We start from the raw sequence: 13,881 nt of genomic DNA, 5'->3' as shown, positions 1-13,881 counted from the left end.
ACATGTGGCATACACGTGATATGTAACCATGTAGAAATAGTTTAGAAACATCTAATGTGGCCTATCTTTGCCAACCTGATAGGGATATAACTAAATTGTAGAGAAAGAAGCTAAGAGATAGGGAATAATTTGACTCAAATTCTGCTTATTCTCATTCCATACGTAACATCTACATAAATAGATAGAAACTTACATAAGACACCCCCCACTAAACCAAAATAGCATACTAATCCCTTGACTTACAATAGTAATAAAAATAAAAATAAGATACGTAACAATACTCCCCCCTTAACCTACTTTTTGCCCTCAAAAAGTACTTCAAGAAACCTTGTCTTCATCCTCTTCCGTTGCTTGTTTCTCATCATCTACCACTTCAAGCATGTAGAGTTGTTTTTTCTTACACTTGTGCCCTGGAACGAACCTTTCGGTACACCAGAAACATTCCCCCTTTGCCCTTTTTTGCTTAAGTTAATCACTCGTCAAACGCCTCGATCTAAGGATTCCCGGTGTAGAACTTGATGGCTCGGTTGTTGGACTTGGCAGCAAGGGTAGTTTTGAACCATTAACGGAAGGTGTTATTTTGACATCTTCGGGTTGCAGCCCATCCTCCACAGCGTTGAAACGCTTCATCAAGCATGTGTTGTTGATAGTTTGAATTCTTGCTAACCCATATGCCTCACGTAGTGTTTGAGGCTTGAAAATCTTTACCGGCCCTTTTATTTCCGGCTTCAAACCCTTCAAATATAAGCTAACAGCATAAAGTTCGCTAATGGTAACCTTGTTAAGCAAGCGATCGAAACCTGAATTATATTCTTGTAGACCCTTGGCGTCATCAGTAAGTTGAACGAGAGATGCAATCTCTTCCATAGGGTCTTCAAACATTGCATCAGAAAACGGGTAGAGATCGAACGAACATGGTCCGCCCATGGGACCTCGGCAACCGTGGCATTACGGGTCTTCAAGTAGGCACGGTGCCATTGGAGGGCATCGCCTTCCAAGTGAACCGCAGCACAACGTAATTTCGAGTCATCGGGGGTGTCATCCATCGAAAAAAAATGTTCACAAAGATAGACCCACCCCTCAACATCGTCCCCCTGAAAATTTAGGGAAGTCAATCTTACCGATACGGAATGGTTTGGATGTTCGTGAGTCACCATCTGGGTCGGAGAAGGACCCGAAGGAACTACCCGACGACTGCACGGCTTTATCACGCACCGCCTTCAAAATCTCTTCCTGCTGCTTCGAAGATTGTTCCTGTTGCTTCATCAGGGCCGCTAACGCAGCTTGGACGTCGTTGATTGCCTTACCATGGGACTTGAGGGTGTTGTCGATTTCATTATTGCGGGTGTTAGTCATGGCTGCGGCAAGGGATTCCGGTGAGGAATCGGCTGGAGCTCTGATACCCTTGATAGGGATATAACTAAATTGTAGAGAAAGAAGCTAAGAGATAGGGAATAATTTGACTCAAATTCTGCTTATTCTCATTCCATATGTAACATCTACATAAATAGATAGAAACTTACATAAGACACCCCCCACTAAACCAAAATAGCATACTAATCCCTTGACTTACAATAGTAATAAAAATAAAAATAAGATACGTAACACAACCCTTGCCTTACATACACACTCTACATCCTACATCATAATATCGGTTGTTTGACAACATCTGAATGGTTGAGTGCTGAATCAGCAAGATGTCTAAACCATTATGAGTATTCAGAGGCAAATGTTTGACCCATTCTATTAGAGGTCTAAACCATTCAGACTCTGTATAATGTTTAACCATTCAGAGGCAAATGTCTGAACCATTTAGATATCTGCTCATGAAACAAACCGTCTAAACCATTAACAATTAAACCGGTAAGAGTTCTAAATTATTAAGAGCCTCTAAACCCACATAGATTGTTTATAAATGAGTGGAAAATGACAATGCAGTGAGAGTGAAAGGATATCAAACCAAAACCAAAGAAGCTGCATCACGCCATTTTTAACATCACCACCACTAGTCACTCTCTCTCGGTCCCGCCATTTTCCGATTTTCCATTGCTACACTGCGCCGCGGCGATTCAATTCAGCCCTAATCCAATCCACAATCTATATCTTCATCTGTTTCTACACAGGTACGCCATTCAGTTTACGAATTACGATCTGTTTTTCACTGTTTCGTTCAATTTCTCGCATTAATTTCATGCACAATGACCTAATTAGAAGCCGATATCATACTGTTTGTTTTGAATCAGTTGTGTTGAAAATGCTGATCTGAATCCAGTACAAACCTTATTTGATTTGATTTATCATTTATGATCTGTTTTCACTGTTTCGTTCAATTTCTGGCATTAATTTTGTGCACAATGACCTAATCAGAAGCCGACATCATGCTATTTTGAATCAGTTTTGTTTAGAGTGCCGATCTGAAGCCAATACGAACCTCATTTGAATTGATTTGATTTATTATTGTTACGTACAGTAATCGTTGTAGGATATTGGGTGTGTGAATGAGTGATTATGTATGAACACGTAGCATACAAAGGATTTCAATAGTTAGATGGAGCTAGACAAAAATTACATGAATGTCTTGCCTATCAAACCTGAAAATTAGTTAACAAACCTAATCGAACTAGACAACAAGGAGATTCAAGGCTGTTAATGGTCATCAGAGAGTTCCATATCATTGAGAGCCTAGTATATATGCGTTGTCATTAATTTTTATCTTTGCTTAATGATCATCACATACAATTTTTATTTGTTCATCACATCAGCACCAACATCTTTTAATTAGCAATGAATATAACAGATTCAATAGTTGCAGTTCTAATGGCAAACAAATGCAAACAAAATCAAAGTGTACAAAGAGAAGTCAATAATTATGAGAAAGTATGCTATTTATATTTCATGAAAACAAAAAGGAGACCCGAATACCAGATCTGGGATTAAAAAGGATTGCAAATTCATTCTAGACAATTTATTTATGGCTAGTATTTTCTTTTTTGAGTTTTCTATTAGCTAAAGTCGTTTATATTAATGTGTATCCAGAAGTGTTGTTCGCGTGTTAAGGAAATGTGCATGTCTCAAAAAATTATGCACACAGCCGACCCAAAAATTTTTGCTAGAATTAGCGAAGAGTCTCAATTTGGTAAAAACTCCTTGTCCCACATCGGAGTGGGAACAAAAGAATAGATGATTTATAAGGTAAAAGGTTTACCTCACTTATATATCTATATGTCATGTTTTACCACAACTCCTACCCGCGCGCGCACAGGGGGGTGCAAAAAATGGAACTGGAATCACGTCCTGTGGACACGAATGCAGTTCCGAAAACCTGGGTCCGCGTGGAGCGGTTTTTGCACTTGAGACTCTTGACTACTGTTATGTTTTTTATGTTTTTTGAAACTGAAATTAATGTGACATTATTTCGGTTTTAAATTCTGAAACTGAAATTAATGTGACATTATTTCGGTTTTAAATTCTAACAGTTTTGCTCATGAATTATCAGTTTCGTAACCGATATACTAATGACCATTATTTGGTCTTTAATTCGCTGCAATCAAGAGCAGGATTTCGGTTATGTTTCTAGCACTATAAAATGATGGCTAGACTGATTCCTGCAATCAAGAGCAGGATCAGTTGACACACACCAAAAACAACTTCTCCTTTCTTCTCTCTCGGTCTCTGCAACATCATTCCGGTTTCTTTTCAGGCAAGTGCTCAAGTCCGGCAGTGCGCGGTGCTGCTTCGAACCGGCGTACCCTGGGAACAGACGACGAATCTGTTTAAGGGAATTGTGTCAAACACAAGCCCGGTTCACTCGTTAACTGTTTCTTTTCTGTCTCTAATTATTTTGCAGTTCTTGCAGTAGTAATTTTCTAACAATCGTTAATCATAAGCAGCGTTTTACGTTTCGTGTGTGCATGTTTTGTAGGAATTAGGATCTGTTTTCACTGTTTCGTTCAATTTCTCGCATTAATTTCGTGTAAGAAGACTAATTAGAAGCTGAGATCATAGTATTGTGAATAAGTTTCGTTAAGAATGCTGATCTGAAGCGAATACGAACCTCATTTGATTCGATTTATGATTGTTATGTATAGTAATTGTTAACAGTAAGCAGCATTTACTGTTTCGTGTGCCTCAAACACACTGTGCTTGTTTTGTACGAATTATGATCTGTTTTTCACCGTTTTGTTCAATTTCTAGCAATAAGTTCGTGTGTACGAAGCGGATATCATACTGTTTTGAATCAGTTTTGTGTTAAGAATGCTGATCTGAAGCCAATACGAACCTCATTTGATTTGATTTGATTTGATTTATGACTGTATCATAAGCAGCGGTTATCATTTCGTGTGCCTCAAACACACGGTCCATGTTTTGCACGAGTTTGAATACCGATCTGAAGCGAATATGATATTTCATTTGATTTGAGTTATGATTAGTATGCAGTATGCACAGTAATTGTGTTTCATTTCGTGCGTCTCAAACAACCTGCATGTTTTGCACAAGTTTTATACCTTTAAGCTGTTCATATTGGCAAATTGTTAACTTTAGTGTTAGATTGGCTTGTTGCTGCTACTAATTCAAGTATTCAACCACTGTGTTTCAATGCTTGCAGGTCCTTTATAGATCCTGTAACAATTTTATAAACAGTGCTTGTTATCAGTTCAAATCCTTGAAGGTTTTCGTTTGTAGCAGGGAGAGCTAAGCTAGTTAGTTAGCTCTCTCAGCCTATTAATACACAGTCTAGCTGTTTTAACTTTCAATGGCGACAACTACACACTTATGTGGAATCAAAACACCTTATTGTTTCTCGAAGAGCAATCTACGGTCCCGATATTTGTGCTCACAGCCACGGATTAACTTTGATCCACTTACTGAACTGCGTGGAGTGATTAGGGTTTCGGCTCCGAGCATGGGAAGAGGTCTGAAGGTTGTTTGTGATGCGAGAAAGAATGACGTTTTGGTACAAAATAAGACGACAGTCGAAGGTTTAGAAGGATCAGCTAACCAACTATCATGTGTGATGAAGTTTGGTGGATCTTCGGTTGCATCGGCAGATAGAATGAAAGAAGTAGCTGAGCTTATCCTCAGCTTTCCAGAAGAGAATCCTGTGATAGTTTTGTCTGCTATGGGCAAAACTACGAACAAGCTTATAGCGGTTTGTGCAATCCTTAATATATATTAAATTGATATTTTATCTCTTTTTACAAGAAGGTTTAAAGTTAAATATTTGTTGTATCATAAAGGCTGGAGAAAAGGCTGCAAGCTGTATTTCGGATGTGTCTGAAATCGATGAGTTGAGTTTTGTGAAAGAACTGCACTACAGGTAAACATCTGGATTAATATAAAGTTACAGACATTAGTTTATGCTGACTGTGCATTGGTGTATATATGCAGGACAGTGGATGAGCTTGGTTTAGACAGATCAATCATTACAGGTAAGCTTCCAGTTTTTACAATTATTTAATCATTAAAGAGTTTTATGTTTAATATATCATCTGCTTCCATTTGATTAAATAATGAGGTGTTTAATACCTCTAATGAGCATGATTGCCTGCTCATTTGGGCTGAGCTTTTTTTGTTGCTTCATATGGCTATGTGGTTACATATTTTGCGGCATATGCTTCACAGACCACTTAGACAAGCTAGAGAAGCTGCTGAATGGGATTTATGTACTGAAAGAGTTGACTCCACGTGCAAGAGATTACATAGTCTCGTTTGGGGAGTGCATGTCCACCAGAATATTTGCAGCTTACTTGAATAAAATCGGTGTCAAAGCCCGCCAAGTATGTGGTTTCTTGACTCCTGATTACTTGAATATAATCAATGACCATATATTCCTATTCGGTGGATATTATACCAGTTCATTTCCTGTCTAAAATATATGTTGATTGGATTTTGTTTTTTAAATGAAAGCAATAGGCTCATAGCAAGTACTTGTATTCCCGTCTTGTTTTTATTTTCTTTGAAGTAACAGAGTACACTTAACAACGATAACCTTAAATAATGCCACAAGGTCGGATTTAGGAAGAACTTCTTTGTTATATGCTTTATGTATTTTACTGTTTTACATAACATGAAAAATGACTGCATTTGTGTATTATTTTAACTTGCAGTGTAACCTTGGTTTAAAAAAGCACGAGGTGTTTCGAGGCGTGCACATCACGTATGTGAGGCGCGTGTCTATGTACAACCAAACAAACTTTATTTTACAACCACAAGCTTCATATATCTCATCTGTTTACATACAAACCTATATATCAAGTACACCTTTCATAATTTCATCATCCCTTAGGTTGTTTTTACATATAAACCTCATATGCACCATAATATTGATTCAGAACTACGTTATCCCATGATGCGATGTGACATTAAAATTTCATGTAATAATATTGTTTATACATCATGACTTCATAGAATGAGCTGAGGGATTGATTCAGCATATGTTATTAGTGCAAGACATCGAAAAACAACACCAAATTGTGACCCGAAATCACAGGAACAACTGTTTTTTCACGCATTGCTAACTCTTTGCTTCTTTACTCCTTTTTTCTCTTTTGCAGTACGATGCATTTGATATTGGTTTTATAACAACAGATGACTTTACTAACGCGGATATTCTAGAAGCAACTTATCCAGCTATAGCAAACAGACTTCTTGGTGATTGGATTAGTGATCCTGCAATCCCTATAGTTACTGGCTTTCTTGGGAAGGTTTTTAATTTATATGTTTCCGCATTTTTTTTAAAATTTATTTGAAGTCTCACTCACACGAAAATGACTAATTAAATCCATATATTGTTTTATAGGGTTGGAGAACTTGTGCAGTGACTACATTGGGCAGAGGTGGTAGTGATTTGACCGCCACCACCATCGGTAAAGGATTGAACTTGCGAGAAATTCAGGTTGAGTAATTAAGTGCAAGTGTAACCTGTTGTGTGTTATCTTGAAAAAATAAATTTACTGTTTGTTCGTCATACAGGTTTGGAAAGACGTGGACGGTGTTTTGACGTGTGATCCTAACATATATCCAGGTGCAGAACCTGTGCCATATTTAACATTTGATGAGGCTGCTGAACTTGCATATTTTGGTGCTCAGGTGTTCGTTTACTTCTCCTATTAATGTGCATCATGTTTAACGCATACAACCTTCCAAACCGTTTTTATTCAAATATTTAGATTATTATTGTAACAGTATATATATAATATATTATGTAATCATATTACTGGATTAATAATTGGGTTTTGCTTATCATATGTCCTAAGCTATGGTTAAGAGTATAACTACCAACCAGTTTTAAAGAAATATATTAAAAGCAAAATAATCACGAAGCGTATCTTGACTAGTAATGACCACCATATGACTGTGATCGGACGATCTCATGATCAAATAATAACTGTTTCTGCCAACTAACCACCTCATGGCCTATGGCCTACGGTTAGCAACACCCTTAATTATTTTTTTATTATAGAAATGAACTAGAAAAGTGTTTTTTTTGGTCAACCTAATCCAACCCAGTCCATTTCAACCCGAGCTCATTCTGACACGTAACCCACCCCAGCCATTTAGTCACTATCTATGCAGTTAATATCGGTGATATATCACCGGTATATCGGTTATCGGTCCCCACATAAAATATCGGTGTCAAATATCAGTCAGAATATCGGTAGCGATATTATAGGCAATATTGACCAATATTTGACCAATATATCACCGATTTTCCCAATATCGGTACCTTTCTTCTTAGTTCTACCATTCGTTTTTCTTCTTATTGCTGATATTAGTGTTTTAAGTCTTAATTGTTAATTGTTAGTGTTTTAAGTCTTAATTAGTTCCTACTTGCTACGATTGTAGTGTTTTGCAAGTTGCAAAAGGTTAATTTGTTAACGGTAGGAGAGTATACTGAATTGTTAGTGTTAAATTGCTATATATATATATAAGTTCTGCATGATATTAAAATTAACGATATCCCACCGCGATATCCGATATCTCAAATATCGGTCCTTTTTTTACTGCATTTACTGTATAGGCCACTATTAATAACTATCTTTATTAGACTAAGTAGCCTTCCTTTTTTTCGTTTGCAAAATTGCTTTCAATATCTCAAGATAAAAAGTTTGAGAAGATCTGGAGTTCAAGACACTTTACTTTCTCCATTTTAATTCTTATTCTCCCATTGTTTTGTCAACGGCCTGTTTTTCTCTTCCTGCAGGTGCTGCATCCACAGTCTATGAGGCCTGCAAGAGAGGGTGATATTCCCGTTAGGGTTAAAAATTCGTACAACCGTAATGCTCCAGGTACCCTAATCACTAAATCAAGGGACATGTCAAAGGTCAGTAGCACAGTACTCGTTATAATCGAAAACCTTTCATCAGAGTTCTGAAACCCTTAACGTCTGTCAACGTCGATTTCAGGCAATACTTACTAGCATTGTTTTGAAACGTAATGTAACAATGCTGGATATTGTTAGCACTCGCATGCTTGGACAATTTGGATTCCTCGCCAAGGTAAATGAATGGTGTTGTTATCAAAAGATGGGAAGTTCGTTTGTGTTCGTTCGTTTATTAAACAAACGAACACAAACAAGAAATTTCGTTCGTTTAATTAAATGAACGAACATGAACAGAGGTCGTATTCGTTCATTTATGTTTGTGACCGATCGGTAACGTGTTTGTTTATGTTCGATTGTGTTCGATAGTTCATTAGTGTTTTTAGTTTTTATATTTCATTTAAATACTTCAAAATTCCGACAAACAAAATATTTAATAAGTGTTAGTGTATTATATATTATGTTCATGAACGCTTGTTTGTGTTCGTTTGTTTCCATTTGTGTTCATCAGCGTTCGTTGCCTAAAATTAACAAACCTTAACAAACGAACACGAACATAAAATCTCATTCGGTAAGTGTTCATGAACAGTTCGTGAACACATATCTTTCTTACCAAATGTGTTTGTTCCGTTCGTTTGCAGCCCTACCAAAAAGGAAACGTGACAAATGGGACAGGATTAGAGATTTAACTAAGAAGGAAACGGTCAAATGGGTTGATCATTGTCTAATGACTAATATATACTCAAATGCGCAAAAAGTCAAAAACCTTCAAAGTTGTTTTGTTAAAAAAGTTACAAGGATTATATAGTTATTTAATCATATTTAACACATTAGTTATTTAGATAAAAAAGGAATAAAAAAATGGCAATGGATCATCCTGGGTCGCATCCCATTTTGAAACATACTAAAATGTTATGTGTTTTTCTCATGATTAGGTATTCGCTACTTTTGAAGATTTGGGTATTTCAGTGGATGTTGTGGCTACTAGTGAAGTTAGTCTTTCATTAACATTGGATCCATCAAAACTGTGGAGCAGAGAGTTGATTCAGCAGGCAAGTATTAAGTATTTTAAGTACTAAACATTATTAGTAAAAACTACTTAATATAATATATGTTAGTAAAACAATGTCACTGAGACCTTTATGAGCAGCATATTGAATATGGTTTTTAATCTTTCATGATCATTCATATATAAGAGCATTCACAATGGATTCTCTTACTCCATCTTTATAATTACACTAAAAACATTACATTTTCTCTCTCCTTTCCAATTAAATAATATTTTTTAGAGTTAATTTCCCGGATGGTCCCTGTGGTTTCATGTTTTTTCACATTTAGTCCCCAATTAAATTAAAATTGCAGGTATGCTCCCCGTGGTTTGTTATTTTGTTACTCGGATAGTCCCTGAGTATATGTCAGTTAGTTTGGAAATAGCAGGTATGCTCCCTATGGTTTGTCATTTTGTTACTCGGATAGTCCCCTGAGTAAATGTCAGGGGACTATCCGAGTAACAAAATGACAAACCATAGGGAGCATACCTGCTATTTCCAAAAGGTGGGGACTAAACGTGAAAAAACATGAAACCACAGGGACCATCCGAGCAATTAACTCTATTTTTTATACTTTTATCATTACCTTTTCTCTCTCCTCCACTCACAACCAGAGTCAAAAATATTAAAAAAATGATAAGAGGCAATTTACTGATGAACAATAACCTTTTCTCCTTTTTCTCTCTCTCTTCCACTCACAACCACTATAAAAAATATTAAGGTTACACTCACATAAATATGGAGGATCCATTGTGAATGCTCTAAGTGATAGTAAAAAGTTATTAAATTGAGAGTACATGGATGGTCCCTGTGGTTTACCAAAGTTTTGGATTTGGTCTCTAGCTTTTCAGAAGTACACGGATGGTCCCTGTGGTTTGCACTTTGTAACGTAATTAGTCCCTGGCCAACAAATCTAAAGGTTTCAGCAGGTCTAAGTTAGGGGTTAAATGCGTTACAAAGTGCAAATCACAGGGACCATCCAATCATCTATGTACTTTTGGCAAAGCAGGGGACTAATTGCGTTACAAAGTGCAAACCACATGGACTATCCGTGTAGTTTGGAAAGCTAGGGACCAAATCCAAAATTTTGATAAACCACAGGGACCATATGTGTACTTTACTCTTAAGTAAATATAAGATTAAAATAAACGTTTGGTACATAACTAGAGATCTGTATGGTTTAACGGTGTCGGTTTTTGACAAGCAGGAACTTGATAATGTTGTTGAAGAACTTGAGAAGATTGCTAAAGTGAATCTTTTACAACACCGGTCAATTATTTCACTGATCGGGAATGTTCAGAGGTCCTCACTAATATTAGAGAAGGTATTGTTACATGCTCAAAAGTCAAAAAGTCAAACCTGATTTAGTAATGAAGTTTTCCAGTCCATTGACTTTTTGTGTGTAATGTTTCTTGATTTGATTGTTTTGACTTTACTTTAGGTATTTCATGTTCTTCGTAAAAAGGGGGTCAATGTTCAGATGATATCTCAAGGAGCATCCAAGGTATTCAACTCATGTTATTATTGCAATTAGAGGCGTCAACTTTAACACACATTTATATAAAAAATACGTAAATTTGGTCGTGTTATTGATAATGGGTAACTTGTTATATATAACTAAAAATGAAACGGGTCAAATGGATAGAGTGACTAACCTAATGAAAGTTGCTTGCGGTGTATTTTAGATATTTACGTCACAAATTGTCTTATTAGAAAGAAATATGTTACTTTTTTAAGTAAATTGTTAAAGACGGCCAACAATGTATTCAACTTTTTTTTCCATCAAGAGTCAAGACTACCTGTGTTTTGTTATGCTTTCGTTTATACCATATTTTGGCAAAATATGCCTTATGACGAAATTCCTTTAAAAATTCTGAAAATACAGAAATACCCTTGTACCAATCTAGTAAAAGACAAGAAGTGATGGTAAAAATCTAGGTTGTTTTTGTCATTTACTATCTTCCGCCATATATTTTTGGTATATAAACAAAACCGGATACATACTTTGGTGGCTTGTTAGTAGTTCTACTATACGGGTGAATGGCATATCGTGTCAACCTCACCTGTAAGACACGGACACGAAAAGACACGAACCCGAAACAGGTAAACACGACACGAAATCTTATCGTGTCAGATTTTCCAAACACGAACACGGAACTGATAATAAACAGATTACACGAATTGACCTGTTAAGACACGAAAAAATTACGAGTGTATCATACAACCTGTTAAGACACGGACACGCCTTGTTATTAAATTTATAAACTTTACTTCTAGGTATTTTTTTAATTTAAAATTAGGAGCCCCACATATTTCTTTTATTTAAAACTAGTATTAAGCCCCCGCGTTGCGTTGCAGCGGTTGTCATAAAACTGTATTAAGTAGCAGCAATACTATACCATTGTCAGCGACCACCAACACTGGAAAAGCTTGTAAAAACAAAATAAATAAAAACGGGAAAAAACAACGCCGAGCGAAAAGCAGAAGTAAAATCTTTGAATCACGCACGCTCGTTGCTGAGAAATTAAACCGAAACGTAAAACATAGAAAAAAATAACTAAGTCCATCCAGGACCCGCGTGTTGGACGAACTTGTCGAACGCAGAAAAATAAATGTGACGCGACATGCCAGTCAAACGGGAAAAAAATATACGAAAAATGTTGAACCACACACGCGCGTTGCGGTGCATTAACTCACAAAATTTAGAACGAAAGGAAAAACTTGGGAAAGATGAAAAGTATGGTGTAACAAAATTGAAAATAAAAAAGAGTTTGGATTAAATTGCAAAAGATGAAAAACTTTGGGTTAAAAGTAAAAAAAAACAAAGGGTCTAAATTGCAAAATTGAAGTTATTTATTAATTTTAGATAAAGATAAGGATAAAAATAAGTGAAATCTATATATTGGTTATTAATTAATATTAATATTGAAATTTATTAAACAAATATAAATAAAATTTATGAAGTTGAAGAAGAGAATGCCATGTGGCATTATTTGGAGTCTTTTATTATAAGTTAGATTATAAACGTGTCATTAACGGGTCTTAATAGGTTAACACGTATTTAAACAAAATTAAACAGGTCTTAATGTGTCGATCTGTTATAGACACGAAACCTGTTAAGGTTAAACATGAAACTTGCTAACTTCGTGTGGGTTCGTGTGTGCTATAGTGTTCGTGTAGAAATTGCCAGCCCTAGGTGAACCTGATGAAAAGAAAAGTGTTTGCTTGGGTGCCTCTATAGTTGTATTTACAATTTACATAATTCAGAAACATGTTGACTAATATCGGGTCTGCTAGTATAAATACCCGAACCCATTTGATGACCTGCCTCCCCTCTCTTGATTTGTGCAGGTGAACATATCATTGATAGTTAACGACGATGAATCAGAAAAATGTGTGAGGGCTCTTCATGAGGCTTTCTTTGAGAGTGATCTAGCCGACCTGGTCCACGAGAATGGTTCATCACCACATGGTAGCTAATTCTTTAGCCCCAACAATATTGGTTGTTTGGGGGTTGCAATTGTTGGTTCTTTCGTTTCAGAATAGTTAAGATATGTGTCGTTTCTGTAATAGAGGTGAGTTTTCACGCTACGGGGGTGTTTGGGATTCGGTTATTAAAATTGTTCGTTTGCTTATAACGTTTTAGTATAGCTAGTTAACTTTGGTTATGTTTGCAGTTTCATAATCAACCATACACTATTCTATTAGGTTCTTCTCCTTTTCTAGTTGTATGTATTTTTCTTATTTAAATTAACGGCTTCTAGTGATAAAAGGATTATTTTATATTAGACTAGTTATATAATTATCATATCTAATAGGTATTCTAGTGTGTAATATACAATTTAATATTACACTAGTAATATGATAGTTATTAATATCCAATCAACATCTTCGTTCTAGTTTTCTACTTTGTTTTTGAGAACTTCAATCTTACATGCTTTAGCCACCCAATAAGATTTCAACCTTATCGATTGGTATTTCAAACTGATCGTATTTTGTTAGAATTGTAAGTCGAAATAAAAAATAAAGTACTTCTGAATTATGTATGGTATTATCCGGTTGTCGAATCCGGTCAGCCTGAATCCAGGAATAGATATAGGACGATAACTGTTGATAAACTCCCTGTCTATAAGGACTTCAGGAAAGCATCACCTATATATCCTAATAGTGGCGAAATGCCAACTAATTACCTCAGTGACCAGTGCTAACATTGGTGGATTTTCAGGTTGTGGGTTCGCAAGTCGGCGGGTTGAAATGGGTAACACAAACCCGGCCCATATTATTATTCGTGTCAAAGATTTTAACCCTATCCCGCACAAATGTAAATTCGGGTCAACCCAACATGACCCCTTTAACCCATTTTTAAGTGAGTCATACATGTTGACAAATTTGGGTTGACCCACTTAAAACCAATATTATTATGACTCACCATGTAAAACGGAAAAAAAAAAAACAAAAACAAAAGCATAAAGTTTATTTTTCTAAATATTTAAACGGGTCAACCCGTTTTTT

General features: G+C 36.0%; 1 protein-coding gene across 1 annotated transcript; it reads left to right on the top strand.

The window, feature by feature from the left end:
• The first annotated feature begins 1,942 nt into the window (after positions 1 to 1,942).
• On the top strand, positions 1,943 to 13,123 carry LOC110868570 (aspartokinase 2, chloroplastic). The gene is made up of 14 exons (XM_022117767.2): positions 1,943 to 2,123; positions 4,607 to 5,149; positions 5,238 to 5,317; positions 5,389 to 5,429; positions 5,623 to 5,777; positions 6,555 to 6,704; positions 6,800 to 6,895; positions 6,973 to 7,089; positions 8,204 to 8,323; positions 8,406 to 8,498; positions 9,256 to 9,372; positions 10,577 to 10,693; positions 10,811 to 10,873; positions 12,721 to 13,123. Exons 2-14 carry the CDS (start codon positions 4,754 to 4,756, stop codon positions 12,847 to 12,849), a joined length of 1,674 nt encoding a protein of 557 aa, XP_021973459.1. The 5' UTR covers positions 1,943 to 2,123; positions 4,607 to 4,753; the 3' UTR covers positions 12,850 to 13,123.
• The last annotated feature ends 758 nt before the right edge of the window (positions 13,124 to 13,881 follow it).

Source organism: Helianthus annuus, chromosome 7 (assembly GCF_002127325.2).
Source record: "Helianthus annuus cultivar XRQ/B chromosome 7, HanXRQr2.0-SUNRISE, whole genome shotgun sequence".
NCBI classification, from domain to species: domain Eukaryota; kingdom Viridiplantae; phylum Streptophyta; class Magnoliopsida; order Asterales; family Asteraceae; genus Helianthus; species Helianthus annuus.
This window is presented reverse-complemented; position numbering and strand designations above follow the sequence as displayed.

Excerpts from the sequence above, each read along its gene's own strand:
- LOC110868570 (XM_022117767.2), top strand. The coding sequence starts at position 4,754 with ATGGCGACAACTACACACTTATGTGGAATCAAAACACCTTATTGTTTC. Across the intron at positions 5,778-6,554 it reads TCGGTGTCAAAGCCCGCCAA|TACGATGCATTTGATATTGG; the intron begins GTATGTGGTTTC and ends TCTCTTTTGCAG. Across the intron at positions 6,896-6,972 it reads TGAACTTGCGAGAAATTCAG|GTTTGGAAAGACGTGGACGG; the intron begins GTTGAGTAATTA and ends TTCGTCATACAG.